This window comes from Geotrypetes seraphini, chromosome 7, assembly GCF_902459505.1.
Source record: "Geotrypetes seraphini chromosome 7, aGeoSer1.1, whole genome shotgun sequence".
Classification (NCBI taxonomy): Eukaryota; Metazoa; Chordata; class Amphibia; order Gymnophiona; family Dermophiidae; genus Geotrypetes; species Geotrypetes seraphini.
The window spans coordinates 67,472,958-67,499,058 of record NC_047090.1 but is presented as its reverse complement, the minus strand read 5'-3'; the positions used below and the strand labels follow the sequence as shown (position 1 = coordinate 67,499,058).

At 42.9% G+C, this 26,101-nt stretch overlaps 1 protein-coding gene across 3 annotated transcripts in view; it reads left to right on the top strand.

Moving 5' to 3' along the window:
- Positions 1-234: 234 nt before the first annotated feature.
- STK38L (serine/threonine kinase 38 like) overlaps positions 235-26,101 on the top strand; it is a 129,612-nt gene continuing 103,745 nt past the window's right edge. The window contains exons 1-2 of one of the 3 annotated variants that reach the window (XM_033951983.1): positions 235-254; positions 14,833-14,972. In XM_033951983.1, the coding sequence (XP_033807874.1) occupies positions 14,839-14,972 (134 nt within the window). In that variant the 5' untranslated portion in view covers positions 235-254; positions 14,833-14,838. Of the gene's footprint in view, positions 255-470; positions 663-967; positions 1,208-14,832; positions 14,973-26,101 lie in introns of those variants that run through there. The other 2 variants (XM_033951981.1, XM_033951982.1) reach the window with 2 other exon arrangements.

Below are 26,101 nucleotides of genomic sequence, written 5' to 3'. Positions count from 1 at the left end.
AGCTGAACTACATCGGTGCTCATAGTCAAAGCGCCTAGACTTACAAAGTTACACAGTAGCATATGATATGTAACAACTTTGTAAGCCTAGGCGCTTTGACTATGAGCCTCATTGACTTTTTGTTTCATTTTTCGTCCACGCCTAGTGGAACACGCGCTCCTCCTCCATTAACTACTACACACTAAGCGTGCTCCGATTTCGGGACAGAGAAAGGAGACCACCTCCGCCTGTGTGCACGGACAATCCCCTATCAGATATACACTATTCTACTTGGCCGGTGGCCACTCTGTATTCCGCCGTAACCCACACCCAGCTCCCTTCCCTACCTGCCAGGCCGACTGACGTCAGCGGCAAGGCGAGGGCCTGCCTCTGCCGGTGATTGGCGGAAGGCGTCCGCCAGGGAAATGGAGCGCAGGGGTTGGCTGAGCGCCGCTTCACGCGCTCTCGAGGACAACAGGTGGGGAGGCTGGCTGAGACGCTGCTGCGGCTGCGGACAGACCGAGCCCGGCCGGAAGACGGCAATAACAATAACAATCTTCGCCTGCTCTGCGGCCCCCCCCTCCCCCTCCCACTCCACACGGTCTCTTGCGGACAGGGGGGAGGGGCGTAACTCTCCGTTCTCCTCGTCTGTGATTTTTGTGGATGTCGCTGGGAAAGGCAAGGCAAGTGGGGCTGGGGAGTTTCAGAAGCGTCTCTAACGCCTAGTGCTTTGCAGACTGTGTGTTTGAGTGAGGGCGGGGAGGGGGTTGAAAGCGACCGCCTCTCCTGCTTTTCCCGCTGCTGGAAGCCGTCTTGGATGTCTGGCTGTAGCTGCCGGTGTTTGGGTAGAGGGGATGGGCCTGGTGCTTAGCGAGACGAAGAGCTTGAGGATGGATTTAAAAATTGGGAGTCCATAAGCATTGAGGAAAGGAGGGAATGTCTGCTGGGATGGTTTGCACCAGTTTGCCTCTACTTACATCTTCTCTCGCCTGGTGTTAGACGTGCAGGGGGTCCAGGGTAGAAGATGGGCAAGGGGTCCTGAAGCCCACCTGCAAACGTTTCCCTTCAGATTTGTGCAAGCGTATGTCAGACTCTGGGTGTCGGAACATGAGGGATTGAAGGGAAGACAGATCATGATAGGAATGGAAGTGCCACTGATCTTTCCTTCATTACGCCGTGTTCGGCTTCGTATTTTGTGTTTTGCATTAAGGTTGCCAATTTGACACAGGTAAGGAGGCAGTTGTAACTGAGGGTAGACTCGAAGACAATTTTGGGTTCAGTTCATCCAACTTCATAAGGTGAATTCCTAAACTGTCTGAAAAATCATGCAGAGGGAAACGTGGTGACATAAATTTGGCAATTTGCATTGAGTTACAGATTAAAGGCCTTTTTACTAAGCTGGTCCTAAGGTGTCTAACACAGTAAAAATGGTCTAATTCAGGATGCACAAAGGGTCACTTGTCATTCCCAATAAAATATATTTTTTTAAAAAAGCATTCTACATTTGTTGTGTGCTCTAAGCACATGATATGTTCCTTAAAAAATGTTTACAGAGGGGTCATGGGGACAGAGAACCAAAACCATAGCACCCTTTTTCCTTAGGTAACTTTTTTTTTAATGTACAAAAGTGCTCAGAAACATGAATAAGAGACCAAAGTTGGAGTCAAGCCCCTCAGAATAAGCTTCTGTTGTTCAATCACTGTGCTTTGAAACTTGCTCAAATGCAAAAATGTCCATAAAGTGCATTGTTATACTATAAAGCACTGTGCATTTATCTTAAGAGGAGAGTGGTGTAGTGTTAGAGCCTTGGAACCCTGAGGTTGTGGGTTCAAACCCCACGCTGCTCCTTGTGACCTTGGGCAAGTCACTTAATCCGCCACTGCTCCAGGTACATTAGATAAATTGTGAGCCCACCAGGATAGACAGGGAAAATGCTTGAAGTACCTACATGTAAACCACTTTGAGTGTGGTTGTAAAATTACAAAAAGGTGGTATACAAGTCGCAGTCCCTTTCCCCTTTTCGGGTCCTGACACATTTCACCCGAAGGTTGCTTCAGGAAAATCAATACCAAAATATTTTCTTTCAAAAGGTGGTTTGTAAAAAAAACAACCAACCAACTAAACCAACAACTAAACAACCCTTATGAAGATATTACAAAAACTTATATATAAAACAGATGTTCAAAAAAACTGGTGATTTCACTGGAAAGTACCACACTCTTCTACAAAGTTAAATTTCTTCACAGGATTGCTGTAACTATCATCCCAATAACATCACAGCAACCTAATGCAGAATGCCCAGCACTCAACCTCACGATCAAGGCTATCTGCCAATGGTAGATCCACTGTTCTTTCTTCCATAAAAGTGCTGGTAAATTTCCTCCTCATTGTAAACTGGGAGCTTCTAAAACCAAACATTCAAGTCCTCTATACCCTGAGTATTCTTCTGCCAATGGTGAGTCAGTGGAGCCATAGTGTCAACCCCCAACATATTTTGCTCAAAAGTTCTATCCTGGTATGACTTGATCTATTGGTGTGCCTTATGTCTAATAGAGGGCACAGACATCTGATGAATTACATTACTCCCACTGAATCGCAGTCAGTTTTAGTACATAATTTGTATTCCACTTTAAATGTGGGTGTATTACATATTTATCTGTGATAGTATGACTGCACACAGAACATGATCCCTCCTCAGCAGGATTCTCAAATGTTGCTTGGCTGGAAAAATGAGTCTCAGTAATTCATATAAATTTCTCCCTTGTGAAAAAGCAAAATGGGGCAAAGTATGGATCACCTGTCAGTAAAGTTTGCATGGGAAACAATGTGTTTCCCCTGCTGTGCATTACATAGAGTGCTCATTTGAATACTAATGAGCTCATTGCAATGTATTAGCATAGGATTCTTGGTGGTATCTGCAAGAGAGTTTCTTGCAAGTAAGACTGGTTAAAACTTGCAAGGAATCCTTTAGTGCCTCAATGCCTTTGTGTTCTACAATTACTAATTTTCAAACATGTCCTTATAGAACATGTAGCAAAACATCGTAAAAGGCCTCATAAAACCCAGCATAACAATTTTCATAACTCCATAGTAAATAACCTGGAAGCATAATTTTTTATGGGGGGGGGGGGCTGAGGGAAAGGAGATTTTCTGGAGAAGTGATGGGTTATGGTGGGGGAGTAAATTCCCCCTCCATAACCCATTATCTCTCCAGAAATCCTCCTTTCCCTCAAACCTCCCTCCCCACCCAAATTATTCTTCCAGGTTATTTCTTTCAATACACATTCAAGGTGTCAGTTTGCAAAAAGGGTTCCCATTTTTTTCATGAAATGCTTACTAACCACCCTCCAAAATAAACTTTTAGTACACAAAAACTGTGCAAAATGGGAAGTAAAGAAGGAAGTTAATTCCATTTTGGTAATAGTGAATTCCTTATGTAATTTTTAATATGGGAAAGTATGTTAAATATTTTTGCACTTTCACATCAGTTTATTGCTGAAACTTTACTTCAGTCTCTTAAGTGAACTGACTTAACTTCCTGTAGACTTCAAAAGGCAGTCAGTTGATAGCTAAACAAGTGGGGAAAGCATGTGTGAATATCTTTGATTTAAAAGCAAAGGGGAAAGTCTTATTAATGGAGAAGAGTGGTTAAGAATAGTTCTTGGCATATGGTAGAGGTGGGGAGGGGGTAGAGATCTCAAAGTTGAGGGCCTCTGAATATTCCCAATTTAGTAGCTTGCAGACCTGAAGCCTCTGGGATTCAAGATTCTGCATAAAGTGACCCAAATCTTAGACCCCTGGACTTCCTACTTACTATGTAACCAAATGAGCTGCCACTCACCCTACTTGCTTAACCTCTCAGCTTAATTTCCACCTCTAACCATTGATATTAATCTAATCTTCTATTTCTGCTTCGCACATACCTAGGCGGGCTCAAGGCGACTTACAAAGAGAGGAGAGGAGAGGGAAGGGGAGGAGAAGAAGGGGGGAAATTTGGACAGGAGAAGATCTAAGAAGTTAAAGTGTCAGAAGTTGGTTTTCAGTTTTTTCCAGAATGTGATGTAGTAGGGTCCTTTTCTGATATTAACTTTTCAACTTTTGTCGGCATGCTTTTTAAATTTTACTTTAGATTTAGCACACAGTTTAAAGCAAAAAAAAAACAAGCAAACAAAAAACACCCCAAAATAGACTTGAAAGACTTTGGTATTGAAATTTAACCTACATTTTCAATGGACTGATTCCAAGAGCCCCTGTGCCAGACAATCTGCATACATTTCACTCCCTTCAGATGCTGCCTAGCTTCACATTCTTTTCTTAAAACCACCACAACTTCTCTATCTGTTCTGTCTAATTTAGATCAAAAGAAGGAATTGACAACTATAGAATGGTCATAACTGATTAAAAATCACTACATAAAATAGACATGATTTTTTTAATGTAGATTTTGAGTCAAGTTCTGCTTGCTATAATTATTTTCTTTTGGGGTCTCTGAAATTTGTTTTGCAACCTTTTGAATTAGAGGTCTAGATGCTATATGCAAAATTTTGGTGTATCAGGCTCCAAAGTCGGATCAAACGTTGGTGGATGATTTTCTAGAATTAATAACAAAATTCCATTATTTCAGGTGATTTTAAACTATATAGGATCTTCACATTATAGCTGTTATGCAAGTTCCTGGAAGCTTGAAGTGTACCAGATACCGTAATTGTTAGACATTGAAGAATTAATAAGTACAGTAAAACCTTGGTTTACAATCATAATTTGTTCCAAAAACATGCTTGTAATCCAAAACACTTGTATAACAAAGTGAATTTCCCCATAAGAAATAATGGAAACTCAGGCGATTTGTTCCACAACCCAAAAACTTTCATACAAAATACTATACTTACTTGTATTGCAAGACCGCGCTCATTTAGAACAGTCACTACACTCCCGCAGCATCGGAGAGAGAAGAACCATAGGCTCAGTTGTGACGATGTGCCACGTGTATACTGTATGTATTCGTATTGCAAGACTTTGCTTGTTTAGAACAGTCATTACACTTCTGCAGTGTCAGAGAGAGAAGAACCATCGGCTTGGTTGTGATGATGTGATGTGTGTATACTGTATGTACTTGTACTGCAAAACCGTGCTTGTATATCAAGTTAAAATTTACTTACTTGCAATCCAAGGTTTTACAGTATAGTATTGGAATACTGATTTGACTGTACTAGTAGTTGGCATTGCCCTATGGAAAATGATTAAATGGTTTATTAGTCCTTGGTTTTATTTTCAGTGACCTGTATATTTTAAGAGATTAGACAGAAGTTTGGTGGCTAAGACAAACCTGAAAGGAATACAAATTGAAATATAGAAAGGTTAATAGAATAGCCAGGTAAGCATATAGGACTCTAAGCCACAGTAGCGAGTCCAGCACGGCAAATACGGCGGAGCCCTTAGGAATTAAATGGGCTGGGTTGCATTTGCTGCATGGGAATCACTACCATCTTGAATAAATGGGTTGGTTTTTTTTTTTTTTTTCTATCATTGCATAGACTAGGGCATGTATGGTATCTATAAGGATGGGGGAGGTGTTATAGAGAAAATAGGGGAAGGGAAGCCTAATGCAGAGGTATGTAGGACTGGTGATCAGAGACTGACTTCTAGGCCTCTGGAAAAGCTCACAGAGCCATGTTTTTAAATTTTATGCCTAAGAAATTTTGGAATATGGCTAGATTCCACTATTGGATCATATGGCAGAGTTAGTTACATCTATGCATTGATATTATGATTAGTCTGGGAGCTATGATGTCATAATGTTTGTATGTGATGATTTATAGGATGCAAGGGGTGGGGGGGGGGTTAATTAGTGTGTGTATGCGCACCTGGATATGACTTTTAATGTTGAGCATGCTAGATATGTGACTACTAAGTCTAATTATGACTTGAATAATAGGGATGTGCATTTGTTAGCTCACTTTGGATTCATTAGCATGCCTTAAAATAAGTAGTGCATTTATTATGGACTAGTCTTTAAGCCCGTTACATTAATGGGTGCTAGAATAGATGTGTGTGTCTGTCTTTCTTTCTTTCTCTCGCTCTCTGTCCTTGGCCACTTTCTGTCTTTTTATCTTTCTTTCTTTCTGTCTCTCTCTTTCCTCGGCTGTCCACCATCACCCCTTGCCTGCTCCCCCTGTCCAGCAGCAGCCTTTCTACCTTCGTTTTACATCTCCCCTGTCCAGCAGCACCCTTTCCTGCTACCCCTGTCCAGCAGAAGTCCTTCTCCCTTTGTTTTACCTCCCCCTATCAGCAGCACCTCTTCCCTGCTCCCCCGTAGAGCAGCAGCCCTTTTTCCTTCCTTTTACCTCCCCCCTGTCCAGCAGCACCCCTTTCCTGCTCCCCCTTCCAGAAGAAGCCCTTTTCCCTTTGTTTTACCAACCCCTATCCAGCAGCACCCCTTCACTGCTTTCCCTGTCCAGCAGCAGCCCTTCTCCCTTTGTTTTACCTCCCCCTGTCCAACAGCACCTCTTCCTTGCTCCTCCTGTCCAGCAGTAGACCTTGTCCCTTCCTTTTACCTCCCCCTGTCCAGCAGTACCTCTTCCCTGCTCCCCCTGTCCAGCAGCACTCCTTCTGGCCCACCGGCATGAACCTCATGTCCATCTCGCTCCCTCCCCCTTCTGCCCCCTCATTGAATCTCTCTCCCTCTCACCAAAGACAAGAAAACCTCGTTTAAGGAATGGAAAAGGTCAAAAACGGATGAAAACTGGAATAAGCACAAACAACATCAACACAGATGCCATAAGGCAGTAAAAGGAGCCAAAAGAGACTATGAGGAAAAAATAGCCAAGGAGGTGAAAAACTTTAAGCTGTTCTTTCAATACATTAAGGGGAAACGACCCGCGAAGGAAGTGGTGGGGCCGTTGGATGGCCAAGGAATAAAGGGAGTACTAAAGGAAGAAAAAGAAATCGCTGAAAAACAGAACACATTTTTGCATCTGTATATACCGAAGAGGATATACGCAACATACCGGAACCCATCAGGCGGTGTTCTTTGCTCACATGTTTAAAGACAATAGACTGTTTTCAGTCCAATTCTTTATATGTGAGGTTGCAAACCATTGGACCCCTGAGGAAGGCGTGTTCGCTGAAACACGGACCGTGTAGGGTCCGGTTGGATTTTTATCACAGTATTTTTTATCATTATACTTTTTTAATGAATTTTCATGGTTTTATATGTCAGTGTTTAATAAATTATCTTCAGAACATCTGTATCCACAGTTTTTGTTTTCATCGGTGGATTGTTTTCACTGTGGATCATTAGGTCTCCCCATTTTTCTTTGTTGTGCTACAAATTTCTTTGTGCTAATACGCAGTTTTGTATAAAAGCCTGTCTCTGTGCATAAGACAGGGTTTGTGTGTGCGTTCATGTGTGGCTGTCTTTTTAACTAATAAAAATGCCCTTAAAATTACTTGCATAGAGCACAAATTTTGAATAGGCCACACAGATTCAAGGTATGCTTGAAATCTTGCACTGTTTAATTTGTTAATTCCAGTTAGCTGCAAAATACTTGCAGATGTTGCACCTCCTATTTATAAGGGTTAGTTACTCGCTTGAAAATCTGTTCATGTATGTGATATAGTGCTCAGTGTAATTCAGCTGAAGAAAATATGTAATAGTTAACAGATAGATTTACTGTGAGTGTTTTTTTATTTTAAAATATGTATAGACCAGCTATCTGCAAATCATCAGTCCCTCACTTGTTTCATAAATCAAATTAAGTTCTGGTGTCACCTTAGTAATAGCAATACAAAATCCCTCTATGGCAGATACTGTGAAACAACATAAAACCTTGCACATAGGCTACACTGAAACTGTGTGTAGCAAACAGAACCTATAGATGGCAGCCCTGCAAGAGTTTCAGTTGGAGCTGGGGGCAGCAGTTATTATTAGGGACCAGTTACGGGGATTTAAAGAACATGGCTTTCAGGACATAAGAGAACAGATAACAATCATACTGGGTTCGATTAATGATCCAAATAGCCCAGTTTCCTGTTTTCAACTGTGGCTAATCCAGGTCACAATATGTGGCAGAAATCCAAATAGTAGCATTACTCCATGTTGCTGATTCAGGGTAAGCAGTGGCTTCCCCCATGTCTGTCTCAATAGCAGACTCTGGACCTTTCCTCTTAGAACTTGACCAAACCTTTCTTAAATCCAAATGCGCTAACTGCTGAACCACATCTTCTCCTCAAGGTTCTGTTCTTAGGCCTGTTCTTTATAACATTTTTAGAAGTGATATTGCTGAAGGGCTGTCGGGTAAGATTTGTCTCTTTGTGGATGATACCAAAATTTGCAATAGAGTAGACACCCGGATGGTGTGAATAACATGAAGAAAGACCTAGTGAAGAATGGTTTGAAATTTGGCAGCTAAAAATTAATACTAAGAAATGAAAGATCATGCATTTTGGCGGCAAAACCCAAAAGTAACGGTACAGTTTAGGGGGTGAAGAACTTATGTGCATGACAGAAGAGCAGGATTAGGGTGTGATCATATATAATGATCTTAAGGTGGCCAAACAGATTGAAAAGGTGACAGTGAAAGCAAGAAGGATGCTAGGGTTGTATAGGAAGAGGTATAGTCAGTAGGGAAAAGGAGGTATTGATACCCCTGTATAAGACTCTAGTGAGACCTCATTTAGAATATTGTGTACAATTCTGGAGACCGCACCGTCAAAAAGATATAAAAAGGTTGGAGTTGGTCCAGAAGAAGGCTACTGAAATTGTGCATAGTCTTTGTCATAAGGTGTATGGGGACAGAAGAGTTGGTGGAGACAGACTGTGTCTGAATCAAAGAAAGCTTGAGATAGGCATGCGGGATTTCTTAGAGGAAGAGATAATGGTTACTGTGGATGGGCAGACTGGATGTGCCATTTGGCTTTTATCTGATATCATGTTTCTATGTTTCTAACCTTTTTAAAAATTTGGCAAAACCTTGACCACCCTCAATCTTCAGGTACTATGGACAATTTTAGAATAGGTTACAGGTCAGTACTGCCTTAGCCATTTCCCATTCCAGCATTGGATCATCAAAGTGTTTGCTATTTGTCTCATGAAAAGCTCGCCATTGGGTCAACAGATGAGCCTGAAATTTGCCGTCTTTATAGAGGTAGCTGAAGAATCTCCATCTCCATCCGCCAACCGCCATTCCACCACCACCCATGCATTATCTGAGATCTCAATGGGGTCAAATTTTAGAGTCAAAAAGCTCAGAAAACAAGAACGAGAGAGCAATATATAATCAATACGGGACATTGTCACATGCGCCTTGGACAAATATGTGCAATATTTCTCTAGGGGATGCAGGACTCTCCAGGTGTCCACCAGGTCCAAAGAGTCACAAAGAATAGAGATATCCATGTGATGTTTATGGGACTCATGCCCCACCCCTTTAGATCTGTCCCACCTCATTGAAATTGCCACCCAGCACCAATGGAATATCTCCATAAACTTATAAAAGATCTGCCAAGTGACAGAAGAATCCTACTCCTGGGTCTAAGGGGCATAAACATTACAAAGGACATAGGGCTTAGAATTTACATAAGAACTGCTATCTCCGGATCAGACCCTGGGTCCATCAAGTCTGGTGATCTGCTCCCGCGGAGGCCCAGCCAGGTGTAACCTGGCAAAAACTTAGTCACCCGTATCCCTCTATGCGCCTTTCGAGGAGATGTGCATCTAACTTGCCCTTAAATCCTAGAATGGTGGGTTCCGCAGCAATCTCCACCGGGAGCGCATTCCAGGTGTCCACCACTCGCTGTGTGAAGCAGAACTTCCTGGCATTTGTCCTGGGCTTGTCCCCCCTCAGCTTCAGTCAATGGCCTCTTATCCTAGTCACATTTGACATCGTAAATAACTTTTTGTCTTGCTCTATCTTGTCGATTCCTTTTATTATTTTAAAAGTCTCAATCAGATCCCCTCGCAGTCTCCTCTTCTCAAGGGAGAACAGTCACAGTTTTCTAAGTCATTCTTTGTAGTTCAAGTTCTCCATACCTTTTACCAGCTTTGTTGCTCGCCTCTACACCCTCTCGAGCAATTTTATATCCTTTAGGTAGGGAGACCAGTGTTGGACACAGTATTCCAAGTGTGGTCTGACCATTGCTCTATAAAGCGGCATTATGACCCTCTCCGATCTACTCGTGATTCCCTTCTTTATCATGTCCAACGTTCTATTTGCTTTCTTTGCCGCCGCCGCGCATTGTGCTGACGGTTTCAGGGTCCTATCTGTCAGTACCCCCAGGCCTTTTTCTTCACTCTTACCCAGAGTTGCACCAGACATATTGTACTCGTGCTCCTTGTTCTTTCTGCCCAAATGCATTACCTTGCATTTTTCCACATTAAACTTCATCTGCCATATCTCTGCCCATCTCTCTAACTGGCTCAAGTCTCTCTGTAGTTTCTCGCTGTCCTTTTGTGATCTGATTGTCCGACATAGCTTTGTGTCGTCTGCAAACTTGATGATTTCACTGGACGTTCTTTCTTCTAGATTAGAGAGTTGCGCGGGGTCAGAAATCCCACCCATCCCTGCCAGGATCCTCTCCGTCCCCGCAAGGAATTATCTCCATCCCCGCCCGTCCCCATAAAAAGCAGCAATTACTTCTGATAGGATCATCAATTCCACGGTTTCTTTTGTGTTTGCGCTGCTGTTTTCCTTGTGGAATCTCTTTGGTGGAACCCTTTTTTTGTTTTCTGTTCAGGTAATTAACTTATAAACTCCCTCTTTTACTAAGGCTGATGTGTCCATTATATTATATGGACGAACCCTGCTTCCAAAGCCTTCCATCCCCGTGGGAGTCACGTGGGCCAGAGGGGGGTCCCCGTGGGAGTCCCGTGGGTTGGGGGGATTCCTGCGGGACCCCCGCGATCCCTGTTCCCGTGCAGACCTCTATTCTAGATCGTTGATGAAAATATTAAATAAGATGAGCCCAAGAACCGAGCCCTGGGACACACCCCTAGTCACTTTCTCCTAGTCTGAGAGCTTCCCATGTATGCCTACCCTCTGCATTCTGTTTTCCAGCCATTTGCCTATCCACTTTAGTACGTCTCCCTCTATTCCGTGGCTTTGTAATTTCCTGAGAAGTTTTTCGTTTGGAACTTTGTCGAACGCTTTCTGGAAGTCCAAGTATATTATGTCTACTTGTTCCCCTTTATCGATTTGTTTGTTTACTGTTTCAAAGAATTGTAGTAAATTCGTCAAGCATGACTTCCCTTTCCTGAAGCCATGCTGACTGGCTCTCATCAGGTCATGTGTATCCAAGTGCCGGACTATGCTATCTTTAATCAGTGCCTCAACCATCTTTCCAGGGACAGACGTAAGACTCACTGGTCTGTAGTTGCCCAGTTCTTCTTTTGATCCTTTTTTGAAAATTGGGGTGACGTTCACTATAATATACATGCCATTGGGATTCTTGAGGATATCATGTACCTCAACTTGTATTTCCCCACCAAAATAAGAATCTCTGCCTTTTTCCCGAGAGAACTTCTCCTATCCACCATGTGCGTAATTTGGCATGCTCTGCTGAAGTTAAATGCATTTCTTGGAGAAAAGCTACTTCAGTGCAATTCCTGCGTAACAGCCAGAGAATTTTCTGCCTCTTAATCGGTGAATGGATTCTCCCCACATTCCACAAGATCAGTTCAAGAGACATGAAAAGAAAACAAATAGAACATCCTGACAGCAAAACATGTCCATATATAGGAGGAAGGCGTCCCAGCCTACTCCTCCCCCCTGAACTCTTGAAATACAAAAAAACAATGCTAACAACCGCACAACCAGCCCAACACCTCCCCTCCCTCACTAATCCCCAACATCCCAGGGTACCTCTTGAGTGCCACTTCTGCATAAGCCAAGAGAACCCCGCAGTGAAATCTAACAGAGAAATTGTACCCCAAAGTGAAGCGCTCAGGCAAGTGGAATGCAGAGGGGCCCAATCTTCCCAGTGTCAAATGTAAAAGTCCGGCACTGTGCACTCCCTCCTTGAAAGCAACAAAGAGAAAGACAAACCAAACACATATCTGCTCAAAAGTAATTTAGTACAGTCACTCCAAACTCATATTTATTCTGTTTCATATTAACTCTTCTTATCCCTATCACACTCGTGTATTTGATTCTACTCAACTTATCTTCACTTTCATCTCATTCACAAGTATCATTATAAATTTTTGACACATCTTATATAGGACCCCTGAGGAAGGCTAGCTATTAGCCAAGCCAGCCACAAAAGCAGGAGAATCACCCCACTGGTCAGTAGTACACAAAGAAACAGTGGAGATGTCCAACAATCGATGCTCTTTATTAACTCTCTACTATTTATTAACCGAAACATGTAGGGTCCTGCTGTTGAAGTGTATTATATTGGCCAGTTTTCAGCTCCATTGCTTGTCTTTTTAGAAGACTTTACTGCTGCTTTCATGTATCTCGCCAATTAATTTTTGTTCCAGAACATCAGTTCCACTCTTTTAGTATTGGTGGGTGGGTGGGTAAGGGCATGCAAGAAGAGAATAAGTAGACTAGGGCCCTTTTGTATAATTCTTAACAACTTTTCTAAGGTTGAAAAGAATACAAAAAAGGCTGTCAAGTTCCTGAAGGTAAAGTCCATGAATCAGTCATGTAGACTTGGGAAAGATATCGCTTATGTCTGGATTTGAGCAATAAGGAATAGATCTGCCCTTTGAGACCCTGCTAGATTGACTATTGTTGGGCTGTAACATAGTAGCGTAGTAAATGATGGCAGATAAAGACCTGAACGGTCCATTCAGTCCGCCTATAAGTTATACCAAGTAAAAAATACCAAGTATACCAAGTAATACCAAAAAATACCAAGTATACCAAGTAAAAAATAGATTAACTTGTCTCTTCTTTGAAATTTCTGGGCCGTAGTCTGTAAAGTCTGGTATTGTCCTAGATTCCAAATGCTGAAGTTTCCATCCAAGCTTCGTCTTTTTATATCCATCACCAGATACGCCTCCAAAACTGAATACAATACGCCAAGTGTGGCCTCACCAATGACCTACACGGGCATCGACACCTCCCTTCTTCTGCTGATTATTCCTCTTTCTATATAGCCTAGCATCCTTCTGGCTACAGCCACCGCTTTATCACACTGTTTAGATGCCTTTAGATCCTCAGACACAATCACCTCAAGGTCCCTATCTCCATTTATGCTTATCAGCCGCTCCCTTCCCAGCATATACAGTGATTTCTACCCCCCAAATGCATCACTCTGCACTTCTTCGTATTGAATTTTAGTTGCCAGACGCTAGACCGTTCTTCTAACTTTTGCAGATCCTTTTTCATGTTTTCCACTCCCTCTGGGGTGTTACAAATCTTGGTGTGTTAATCTTTATCTGCAAAAAGGCTGAGGCACTCTACTACTCACCTGACCCTCCTCTGAGCGAATTCATTTACCACTACCCTCTGGCGTCTGTCTGTCAACCAGTTTCTAATCCAGTTCATCACTTTGGGCCCTAACTTCAGCCCATGGAGTTTAAGAGCCTCCTATGAGGAACCGTGTCAAAGGCTTTGCTGAAATGTAAGTAAATTATATCTAGTTAGCACACGTCCTTGATCCAAGTCTCTGGTCACCCAGTCTAAGAATTCAATCAGATTTGTTTGGCACGATTTACCTTTGGTAAACCCAGGTTGCCTCTGATCTTGTAATCCATTAGATTCTATGAATGTCACTGTCCTTTCCTTCAGCAACGTTTCCATTATTTCTACTTTACGGAGAGGGTGGTGGATGCCTCGAATGCGCTCCCGAGAGAGGTGGTGGAGAGTAAAACTGTGACTGAGTTCAAAGAAGCGTGGGATGAACACAGAAGATTTAGAATCAGAAAATAATATTAAAGATTGAACTAGGCCAGTTACTGGGCAGACTTGTACGGTCTGTGTCTGTGCATGGCCGTTTGGAGGAGGATGGGCAGGGGAGGGCTTCAATGGCTGGGAGGGTGTAGATGGGCTGGAGTAAGTCTTAACAGAGATTTCGGCAGTTGGAACCCAAGCACAGTACCGGGTAAAGCTTTGGATTCTCGCCCAGAAATAGCTAAGAAGAAGAAGAAAAAAAAAAAAAATTTAAATTGAATCAGGTTGGGCAGACTGGATGGACCATTCGGGTCTTTATCTGCCGTCATCTACTATGTTACTACGTTTTCCAATAACTGAAGTGAGGCTTACTGGCCTGTAGTTTCCCGCTTCATCTCTGCAACCACTTTTGTGAAAAGGGACTACATCCGCTCTTCAGTACAGATCTTTGGACTGACTCAATTTGGCACATCTTAAATCCCTTTGTCTGTGGAGGAGTAACGTAATGGTTAGTGTAGCAGCCTGAGAACCTGGTGAGTCTGGTTCAATTTCCACTGCAGCTCCTTCTGATAACTGTTTACATTGTTGTATGGCGATCATTTCTCTTCCATCCAGAGTGGTATTTCAACAGCAGCAGTTGTTAATGTTCATTTCCTCTTTCTTAACTGTTTGAATCTTTGGCATCTCTAATAACTGTGCTTGATTTAAAAATTAACAGGAATTTTATAAGAGCCAATGCATCTATATGCTGCCTTTTTTCTTTTTTTAACAAATAGGTTAAATGTGTTTGTTTTTTGAATTTGCATTTATCCATTAGTTTGTGCTCTTGTTTCTAAATGAATAGTTTTGCTGGTGCAATATGTGACCTTCTCATCATATTCTGCCTTTAATTTTTGGCAACTGAAAGTATTCTGCTTAGTTAACTTTGGCACACTTAACAGCATAACTATTTAGGGAGGAGAGTACCATTTTATTCTGTTGAATAATTGTTTTTATGCATTTTGTTTCACTGTAGGTTACTATGGCAATGACTACAGGAACCACAACATCCTTTCCCATGAGCAACCACACCCGGGAGAGAGTGACTGTAGCCAAGCTAACTTTAGAAACCTTTTATAGTAATTTGATTTTACAACATGAGGAGAGAGAAACTAGGTAAGAAGAGGAGGAGGAAAGAAGATATATTAATGTTTGCGAACAGTGTTTTGGTTCAACTATTGCATTTTTAGGAGGCCATAGTATATTTATAAAACTAGGAACACATAAACTAATGGCTAGAGGCTGTCCAACTTTTTATTTCACATTTGACGCCAAAACCAACCTGAAAATCAGGTTTGGGTTTCAGCTGAAAATGCCTGAGTATTTTTAGATGGAACCAAAAACGTGGCACTGTCCCATCTACCAGCTCCACCTCCCTCCCTGGGCCTGTCTTCTAAAAGCCCTGGTGGTCTAGTGGCCTCTTGGGGACAGGAACATTCTGCATTGCGCCTGTTCCTTCCCCCAGTGGCTCTATGTTCAAAATGGCAATCGCTTGGTGTGCATAGAGAAAAAGGCATTTACAGTGGTTACCATGTGACCAGCTGACACCAGCAGTAGGTCTCTGCTCAAATTTTGTTATATGTGAGGAAAGCACAAAACAAGGAGACTGAAGTTTGCCCCCCTCCCCATGCATGTCCCCCCATAGTCTCCTGGTAGAGATGATGGAGGCAAAAACTGAATTCAAGAAAGCGTGGGACAGGCACGCAGGATCTCTTAAGGAGAGGAGGAGATAGTGGATGCTATGGATGGGCAAACTGGATAGGCCATTTGGCCTTTATCTGTCATGTTTCTAGGTAATCGCCATTTTTTATTTCCACTTCTTGCTGTAGTCTGCAGACATTTTATTCCTTCTCTCTCTGCGGTTGTGTGAGTGAGGCCAGCCTGCTGCTAGATCTCTGCTTCCAGTCTGATCTTGATCTCATCCTGCTGCTGGATTTCTACCACCAGCTGTCAGGCTTTAGCTGGTGGCAGAAATCTTTACCACTTTAATTGTTCTAACCTACTATTCTTTTCTCATGTTCACCCTCATGGAGTAGAATAAGAAGGGCCTGGAAGAGCTTGGTATGGTAGGAAGTGGGACCCCATTTGGTCATGTAGTCCAATGTAAGTAGGTTTCCCCTTGGGTGGGATAATAGTGGGTGCATCTTCACCCTCCCCCCCCCCTGATGGAATTGGGGTCATAAGGGGCCCAGATTTTGGTGGCAGCAGCTGCAGTTGTGGCATAGTATATTTTCACTGCTTTCTGGCTAATGTTTGGCAGGTAAGAAAGCAGGAAATTGCTGCTTGCTTAATTAATTTTTTTTTTTTTTGAGGGGGAGGGGGTAATTCTCTACAGGGTGCTTAAAGTTAGATACAGGATGCTGTATGCTAAATGCAAATTATATATTGATAATTTTGTGTCTCTTATTCTATAACTTGCACATGCTATTTTACACACGTGGAAAGCATAATAATAATAATAAAAAAGTCTAAGTCTCCTTTTGGCCTAAAGCCCTAGGCCTAGGTGTTCAAATTAGGCAGCAGGAAGATATCCTTTTTCAAAAAAAGTTCAAAATATTTTTTTTTCCGAGAATGGCCTACCTGTACATTCAGGAGTTTAATCGCCCAGACAACTACTACATCTATCTTTAATCCCTAGTCTCAAAAAAAAATTTGCCCAGGTCCCAAATGCTCAAAATGAGACCTTTTAGGCATGGGAGGGACCAGTCCTTAGCCTAAAAGCACAATTCTCTAACTGGCGTCTGTCATAAGCGTTGGTTAGAGAATCATGGAACCGTGTCTCCCCCCCACCCCCTGCAACAATTGCAGCAGATAGAATGCCCAGTCCCTCTTGCCTGGCACTCTCTGACCCCCCTGCAACGATCTTGGCAGGAGAGATGCCTAATCTCTCTTGCTGACACACCCAACCCTCCCCCCCCCCCAATCTTTACCGGCAGTAGAGATGGCCAATCTCTCCTGCCGACACTCCCAAACTCTCCTCCAATCTTTCCCAGCAGGAGAGATGCCCAGTCTCTCCTGCTGACACTCCTCCACCCCCGAAAGTTCACCGGCAGGAGGAATGCCCAATCCTTCCAGTCGACACCCGCGACCCCCACAAAAAAAAAATTCACTGGCAGGAGGGATTCCTTCTGCCGGTGAACTTTTTGGGGGGTGTCAGCAGGAGAGATTGCACATCACTTCTGCCGGGAAAGATTGTGGGAGGGTTTGGGGGATTGCGGCAGGAGGGATTGGGCATCCCTCCTGCCGGCGAAGATTGCGGGGGATGGGGGGTCAGGAGTGTCGGCAGGAGAGATTGGGCATCTCTCCTGCTGGCGAAGATTGCAGGGAGAGTGTTGCAGGTGTCAGCAGGAGAGACTGGGCATCTCTCCTGCCGCAATTATACAGGGGGAGGGTCATGGCGGGTTCGGGCTGGAGGGACTGGGCATCCCTTCTGGGAGACGGGTGCTGGGAGACAGGTTGCCTGGGCTGCTGAGCTGATCGTGGCAGCTGCGATCAGCTCAGCGGCCTGATCTGGAACTTATACCTGTATTGATTTGGTGTAAGTCAAAACGTATAAGTTCCGTCCAGGCAACCTGTCAAACTTTTCGATTATGGCTGCCGGATTACTAAGGGCTCCTTTTACTAAGCTGCGCTAGCGGTTTTAGCGCACGCTACATGCTAATGCCTCCATAAATCTGGCGTAGTATTTTCCGCATAGCGCGGGGGTTAGCGCTAATCTTCAGCATGCGCTAAAAACCTTAGCACAGCTTAGTAAAAGGAGCCCTAAGTGTAAGTCGGCCCACCTCCTGCCTACCTCCCATCTTACCCACTCCTCTGAAAATGCCTCTTTTTGCTCTAGGCGCACAAAGACATTGAAAAGGCCTTTTGATCGTCCAAGTGCCGATTTAGGCAGATTTTTAAACTTTTTTTTTTTTCCAATTATGTACCTTTTAAGTGCAAAATTGTGCACACAACATTATAGATTGAAGGAGTTTGTACACTGTTATACTCCTTCTCTTCCCTTATGATCAGAAACTGAAAATACTATCACTGCCTAGTGCAAAACATGAGAGAGGACTATTTTAGGTGGTTGACAAAAATTGCAAAGCTCCTTTCAAAATGAAATAAGGGAGGTTATTTAGAAAAGCATTAAAGATATGGCTTTTTCATATACAGTACTCCCCTGATATTCGCAGGGGTTCCATTCCAGGAACCTCCACGAATCTTAATAAACCGCAAATACGGTTTTTCATGGGGGAGACGCGGGGATAGGCAGCAACATAGCAGCGGCAGCCATTGCCCGACCCGTCAGCGAGTCTGAAGAACGTTGAACAGAAAAGCATGCGATTCGGGCACCTCACAGGAGGTAAGTGCTCCAGTGAGGAATCTCGGACCAGCTGTGTGTGCACAAGGCAAGAAATCCAGTGGGGGGAGACAGGAAAGGGCAGCCGGAGTGCTTGCGAGTGAAGGAAATCATTCGCGGTATGCTCTGACCGCCTCTTCCTGCACTAAAGTCGGGCCTCACCAATCAGGAGCTGCGTGTCAAAGCGGTTGGAAAATACCGCGAATGACCGGAACCGCGAATCCCCGACCATGAATGACCAGGGGAGTACTGTATACACTGAACTGGAAAAAATCCACACATTTTTTTGTCGTATCTTCTACAGAACTTGGCTGATTCTTATGAAATTTAGTGCTTTGTGTCCTGAATGAAGTTGATATAAAATGTTGTAAATATTTCCCACCACACCACAACACTACCTTGTGAAAATTGAAGTGTGAATTAGAAAATGACATGGGGGGGGGGGAATTTGTCCACGAGCTCAGCCCCGTCCCCGCCTGTAGATTTAAATAACCCAGACGAGGTAACGATCATAAATCAAAAATTGGAAAAAATTAAATCATGGCTAGATTCCAACATGCTGTCTGTCCCTCATCATTGAAAAGTCCAAATTAATGATTTTTCCCATCAAAGAAGGACTGTCCTTACAGGCTCTTCTCAAATTCAAATCTCTATCCATCAAAGTCGTATCATCTTTAAAATTGTTAGGAGTTACCTTTGATAGCAAATTTAACTATCACCTTCACATCAGTGCAGTGGTCCAGCGCTGTTTTCACCATCTACGAAACAGATCTCTCTCAAAATTGCTTGAACCCTCCTCTCTGAACACCCTGATCCACTCTTTGTGATCTGCATAGACTACTGCAATGCCCTCTACAAAGACTCTTCGATCCATGGCTCAGAACCTTCTTTCAATTCTATCACTGAAGCACATTAACACAATGAGATTGACCGTCTTTTCAATGACCGCTCCCTCTCTATGGAATTCTATTCCTTCCCATTTATGCGAAGAATCATCTCTTAAGTCAATTCAAGACAAAACTGAAAACATTTTTTCTTGATTCCTTCAAAACCTAACTGCCCTTGTTAGGGCGACTCCCCCCCTCCCCCCCCCCCCCCCCCCCGTTTTTTTTTCCCCCTACAGCAACCCTTCCTATTGTTTTTCCCCTATTCGTTCTCTTTTACTCAGAATATTGTAGTTCTTGCCTTTTTAACCTTCCGTTCCTGTTTGTTCAAGATTTAAATGTCTTTGAAAGTATTAGTCATCCCTAAAGATAACTTGTAATTTTAAGTTTGTATTTTAGTCAATGTATGTTTTTATGATTACTGTACACTGCTTAGAAGTTTGATTAGGTGGTATAAGAAATTTTAAATAAACTTGAAACTTGCCCCATCCTTGTGAGCTTGGTTCCAGTCCCCGTGAGCTTGATCCTTGTTCCCGCCCCATCCATGCAGACCATTTGATCCCATCTGCACAAACCTCAAATAGTTTTATATGGAACTTATTTTTATTAAATTATAAAAAGAAACAATATTCTGTACAATTGTCATTTTATAAATCACAAATAATAGAGCAAGGATCAACAAAACCTTGGTCTCCACTCTCCTCCCTCTCACAAATATCCCCTCCACTATCGAGAAAACTGAAGTCAAATTACTGCAGAATTCTACATAGAAAAAGTTAACAGAATACTTTAGTCACACATGGCAGGAATAGTGTTAAGGGAGTGCAACTAGGACAACTACCCCATGGTCAGAGAGAGCCCTAAGCCAGCTGGAAGCTAAGAAGCACAGCCTGGGTTTTGCAATCCACAGTTAAGTCTAACACCAGCTGTAGCAGGATATATATTTCAAATCTGATATATTCTAATCACAAAATAAGAAAATATTTTTGTTTCTACCTTTTTGCTGACTGATCATTTTATTCTTCACATCACATTGGTCTCAGGCTCTGGTTTCTGTTTCCGTCTATCTACTCTTAACTCACTTGCCAGGGCCTCCTGAGCCTGTGACATGTCATCTTTCTCCATGCTCACCATTCATCTTCCATCTCTGTGCATGTTTTTTTCCCCTGTGCCCTTCTCCCTGCCTTCATCATCTCGCCATTCTATGATCCTCTTCTCCTGTGTACAGTATCACTTATCTATATCCCTATGCACACCCATGTCTAGCATTTTCCTTCTGCGTTCTTATTCTCCCTTATGTCTAGCCATCTTCTCTCTGTGTCCATATACCCTTTCTAGCATTATCCCTCTGTATCCATCTATCACCTCATTCAGATGCAGCATTCTTTTTGTCCCTATTCCTATGCTCCCATCCATGCCCACCATCACCCCTCTTTTTGTATATCTCCTTGTGTCCAGATTCTCACCTCTCTTACTCCCTTACACCAATGTCTCTCATACTCTTTCTCTTTCCTTCCTCCCTCCATTATGTTCAATATTTCACTTGCTTTTCCTTCATCCCCTTGGTTCAGCTTTTCTCTTCTCTTTCCTTCTTTCTCTTCCTCCCTGCAGGTCCTGCACCTATGCTCCCTCCCTCTAGCCCCTTTCCCATGGGTCCAACACCTCTGTCACCTCCCTTCAGCCCAGGTGCAGGTCTGGCACCTCTCCCTTCCCTCCAGCTCCTCTCCATCCACCACTGGGGCCAGCACCTGTTTCCCTTTCCCACCTACCCCAATCCACAGACCAGATCCAGCAACTGTCTCCCTTCAGCTCCAGCTTGTCTAGCAGCTACTCCCTCCCCATTGCAGGTCCAACAGCCTCCCACCCTCACTCCTAACGATTGCGGGCAGCAAAAAAAAACAACCCAAAACAAACAACCGGCAACTCTCCTGGGTCGGCCCCTTCGTGCCTCCCAGGGCAGACCTACTAGCCTGTTAGAAGCTTCTTGCACGCAGGGCTGCTCTTGCTGCTGAGTCCCTCCTGATGTAACTTCCGGCTACAATCCCTTTCACAAAAACCCTGAAGCTTTCTCAAGATAAGTCCGTTTTGAATATTTTTTGGGGAATTCAAAAGTGTTAGAGATCCATAAGAAAATTTGCTTAATACTCACATATATGCGATGATTGGATAGTGAGACTTAGTTTGGGGCTTAGGTCCCTGGAATTATCAGGAAAGGAATGGAAAACATAGATGAAAATGTTATAATGCCCTTGTATTGCTCTATGGTGTAGCCGCACTTTGAATACTGTGTGCAGTTCTGGTCACCATATCTCAAAAAAGATATAGCGGAATTAGAAAAGGTACAGAGAAGGGTGACAAAAATTATAAAAGGGATGGGACGACTTCTGTATGAAGAAAGGCTAAAGTGGCTAGAGCTCTTCAGCTTGGAGAAGACGGCTCAGGGATGATAAGACAGAGGTCTATAAAATAAGTGGAGTGGAAAGGGTAGATGTGAATCACTTGTTCACTCTTTCCAAAATACTAGGACTAGGGGAAATATGATAAAGCTACTAAGTAGATTTAAAACAAACCAGAGAAAATATTTCTTCACACAACATGTAATTAAACTCTGGAATTCATTGCCAGAGAATGTGGTGAAATCAGTTAGCTTAGCAGGGTTTAAAAAAGGTTTTGATAATTTCCTAAAAGAGAAGTCCATATGCCATTAATGAGATGGCTTGGGGAAATGCACTGCTTATTCTTAGGATAAGTTTTACTACTTGGGATCTAGCTAGGTACTTGGGAACTGGGTTGGCCACTGTTGAAAATAGGATACTGGGCTTGATGGACCTTTGATCTGTGCCAGTATGGCAATTCTTATATTCATATGTCTCTGAGCATATATCACATTTTTTTCTTTTAGTATAGAAACATCTTTTATATATAAAAGTTTTTGTGAAAAGGATTGTAGCATTTTGTATGCTTATTTTTTTTCTATTTGTCTACTACTACTAATCATGTTTGAAGGCGTTGGGCACAGTTGAGGTAGAGAGTGATAGCATGATGATTTTTCTCATGTAATTCTACAATTTCTATGATATTTAAACGTGGAAATTTTGAAATAACATAATCCAGCTACTCAGGTTGACCTCCATAATCTGATTTATCTGGAACACTAAAGATTAAGATTCCATATTCTGGCGAGTCACTTCCAGTTCTCCGCACTTCATTTCCCTTCAGGCTGGCAATGGTGCCACATACTTTCACCAAGGTAATGGTTGTGGTAACGGTGACCCATCTCAGAAACGCAGGAATTCAAGTGCATTCCTACTTAGACGATTGGTTGATCAGGGCCCCATCCAAAATGGAAAGAGATAGCGGTGACTCAAGTGGTCAAGCTGTTGCAGGATTTGGGATGGATTGCTAACTTCTGCAAGAGTCACTTAGAGCCGATTCAGAACGTGAAGTACTTGGGAATATGCTTTAACATGGTGGAAGGCTATGTTTTTTCTTCCTGAGCCACACAAATGTAAACTAATCAAACAGATTACAGACTTCTTTGCGATTGTCAGCTGCTATGTCACCTCCCCAAATCCCTTCCCTACATTTTTTTTTTTTTTTTTTGCATTTTGTCTCAATGGGCCATGTGTGCACCAGAACCGCTATTGCAGAGGCCATCTTGGATTTCCTATTATTTTAAAAATCCTAATCTGCCTTAATATCCCTTAATTATGACAGAAAACAGTATAAATGTAATTGTAATGTAATGTAATTTATTTCTTATATACCGCTACATCCGTTAGGTTCTAAGCGGTTTACAGAAAATATACTTTAAGATTAGAAATAAGAAAGGTACTTGAAAAATTCCCTTACTGTCCCGAAGGCTCACAATCTAACTAAAGTACCTGGAGGGTAATAGAGAAGTGAAAAGTAGAGTTAGAGGAAAAATAAAAATAAAATAAACATTTTAACAAGACAGCATTGATCTAAATACTTTGGAAGGTAGAAGAGAGGAGAGAAAGGAATAGAAGCAGAAGGGGGAGCCGTTGAACAGTAGAATTCTGGAGAAATTTAAATGATAGAAATAGAACAAAACAAAGACAAAAGGTAAAACAATAGATAAGATTAAAGATAAATCATAAGCTGGAAAGAAAAATAAAATAAAACTTTGTCTTCAATCCACGGTTTCAGCGTCAGTGATGAAGTGGAGCAAGTAAGTTTAGGAGGAGCGATTGACGTTTCCAGAAAGGGCTTCTTCAGGGAAGAGACTTGGCAGACAGTCCCAGGATGCCTATGTCTCTTCCCCTGCGATGTTCTCCCATCCATGCATTCCCTCCCAGACACACTGCCCTTGCCCCAGCCGCTCCAAGGAGGCTGCCCCAGATGAGGCCCACGGTGAATGCAGGATTCTCTCCTCTGCGGGAAAGCCGCCCGGAGCCGACAGTCGATCTTCTTAGCGGATTGCATGGGGGGAAGAGTTCACACTCTTGGTAGGATCGGGTTTGTGTGCTCTCGGTGGTTGTGGCTGGTCTCGTTGCTGCTTAGGTGTAAAAGCAGTTGATCTCCACTGCTGCTGATATTTAAAAGCAGGCAGATTGATCTCTCCAATGGACTGCAGGGGGAGGAGTTCACACTCCTGGCAGGATCGGGTCTGTGGGCTCTTGGTGGTTGCGGTAGGTCTCGCTGCTGCTTGTATGTAAAAGCAGTTGTTTTTCTACTGCTGCTGATATTTAAAGCAGGTAGATTGATCTCTTAAACGGGATATAGGGGGAGGAGCTCACATGCCTGGTTGGATCGGGGCAAGGGCTCCTATTATAGGCTGCTTAGGTGTAAAAGCAGTTGATCTCCTACTTCTGATAATATTTAAAAGCAAGCATATTGATTTTTCCTACGGAATGCTGGGGGAAGAGCTTACTTGTTTGGCTGGATCAGGGCAAAGGGCTCTCGGTAGTGGTGGCTGGTCCTGTTGCTGCTTAGGTGTAAAAAACAGTTGATCTTCCTAGTGGACTGCAGGGGGAGGTGGAGCTCACACTCTTGGCTGGATCGGGTCTGTGTGCTCTTGGTAGTTGCGGATAGTTCCGCTGCTGCTGAGGTGTAAAAGCAGTTGATTTCCCACTGTTGCTGATATTTAAAAGCAGGTAGATTGATCTCTCCAATGGACTGCAGAGGGAGGAGCTCACATGCCTGGTTGGATCGGGGCAAAGGGCTCTTGGTAGTGGTGGCTGGTCCTGCTGCTGCTTAGGTGTAAAAGCAGTTGATTTTCCTAGCGAACTGCAGGGAGGGTGGAGCTCATATTTTTGCAGGATCGGGACTGTGGGTTTTTGGTGGGTTGGTCCCGTTGCTGCTTAGGTGTAAAAGCAATTGATCTCCCACTGCTGCTGATATTTAAAAGCAGGCAGATTGTCCAGGGAGAGGAGCTCTGCATTCAAACTGCCATCCTCCTCGCCTCCAAGTTCCGGAATAAATGGACTCCTCAGGTGGAGATGTCAGATTTGTGGTGGATACCTATCTGAAGGGGGTGGGTGGGTGGATGGGTGCATTATTCTACATGTTGTGTGGCACATGAGGGGGAGGGGAAGTTTCAGGCTTTTCCTCCCCTTCTGTTTCTGGTGACTTAAGTGCTCATTTGGAGCATTTTTGGGGCCAGAAATTCCGGCAGGAGCTGGAGAAAGTGCATTTTGCGGTTAGGTTTCTCAGCAGCATACGCTTATCGATACTGCTCACAGATCAGGCAAATTTGTTGTGTGTCCCTTGATACCACCATTTTATGGGACCCCTAAAGAAGACGTGTTGAATCCCATATTCTGTAAAAAGTGGTTTTATTTGATTGCAACAAATTGTTTGCTTTTCCTAATAAACTTTGCCTGCATCTTGTACATCTGTCTGTAGTTGTTTCATTGCATCTGTCTGTAGTTTCATTGCATCTGTCTATAGTTGTTTCAGGCAGCGGTCTGTAGTTTCATTGCATCTGTCTATAGTTGTTTCAGGCAGCGAAGATAGACAACCAAGTCTCCAACCTATTGACAACATTGCATCTGTCTGTAGTTTCATTGCATCTGTCTGTAGTTGTTTCAGGCAGCAAAGATAGACAATCAAGTCTCCAACCTATTGACAACAACCCCAGACTACAAGATGTTCAGAAAGGAAATAAAAACTATACTCTTAAAGAAATCCCTTAATAAGCTTAATACCATGATAAAGCTTAACCCCCCTCTTACCATCCCCTCCCTAACCCCAGATCCTACTTTTCCCTCTCTTGGAAACCTTCTCTGATCTAACGTTGTAACCCTTCTTCCATAACTCTTTTTGTAATCTGCTTTGAACCGAAAGGTAATGGCGAAATAGAAATCTGTAATGTAATGTAATGTAATCCTCACTGCAGATCTGTTGGATTTGGTTTTTTTTTGTCCGAAAGCAGTAAAAAATCAATCCACTTGTACCCATTCTTCACCACTCAGGATTTTGTAGACTCCTATCATATCTACCCTTAGCTGTCTCTTTTCCAGGCTGAAGAGTCCTAACCTCATTAGTTTTTCCTCGTATGAGAGACCCCTTTTATTAGCTTTATTGTATTGGACTTGCTTGTTTTTAACCCTGTCCTTTTGTTTCTCCCTTTGTACCTCACTTTCCTTTAACTATTGTAGTTCTTCCCTTCTTTCCATTTGTACCTGTTTGTCCAGTAGTATACCTTATCTTTTGTTAAGTTATGCTAACTGTATTACCTGTTTTACCCTATTTTAATTGTACAACCATCTTGAAATAAATGATAAGGTAGTAAATCAAATTAATAATAAACTTGAAACTTGATCATCTTGATCGCTTTTCTTTGAACCTTTTCTAGTGCCGCTATATCTTTTTTGAGATAAGGAGACCAGACTTGAATGCAATATTCAAGGTGAGGTCACACCTTTAAGTGATACAGAGTCATTATAGCATTCTTAGTCTTGTTTACCATTCCTTTTCTAATAATTCCTAGTGTCTTGTTTGCTTTCTTGGCTGCTGCTACTTATTGGGCGGAAGATTTCAACATATTGTCCATG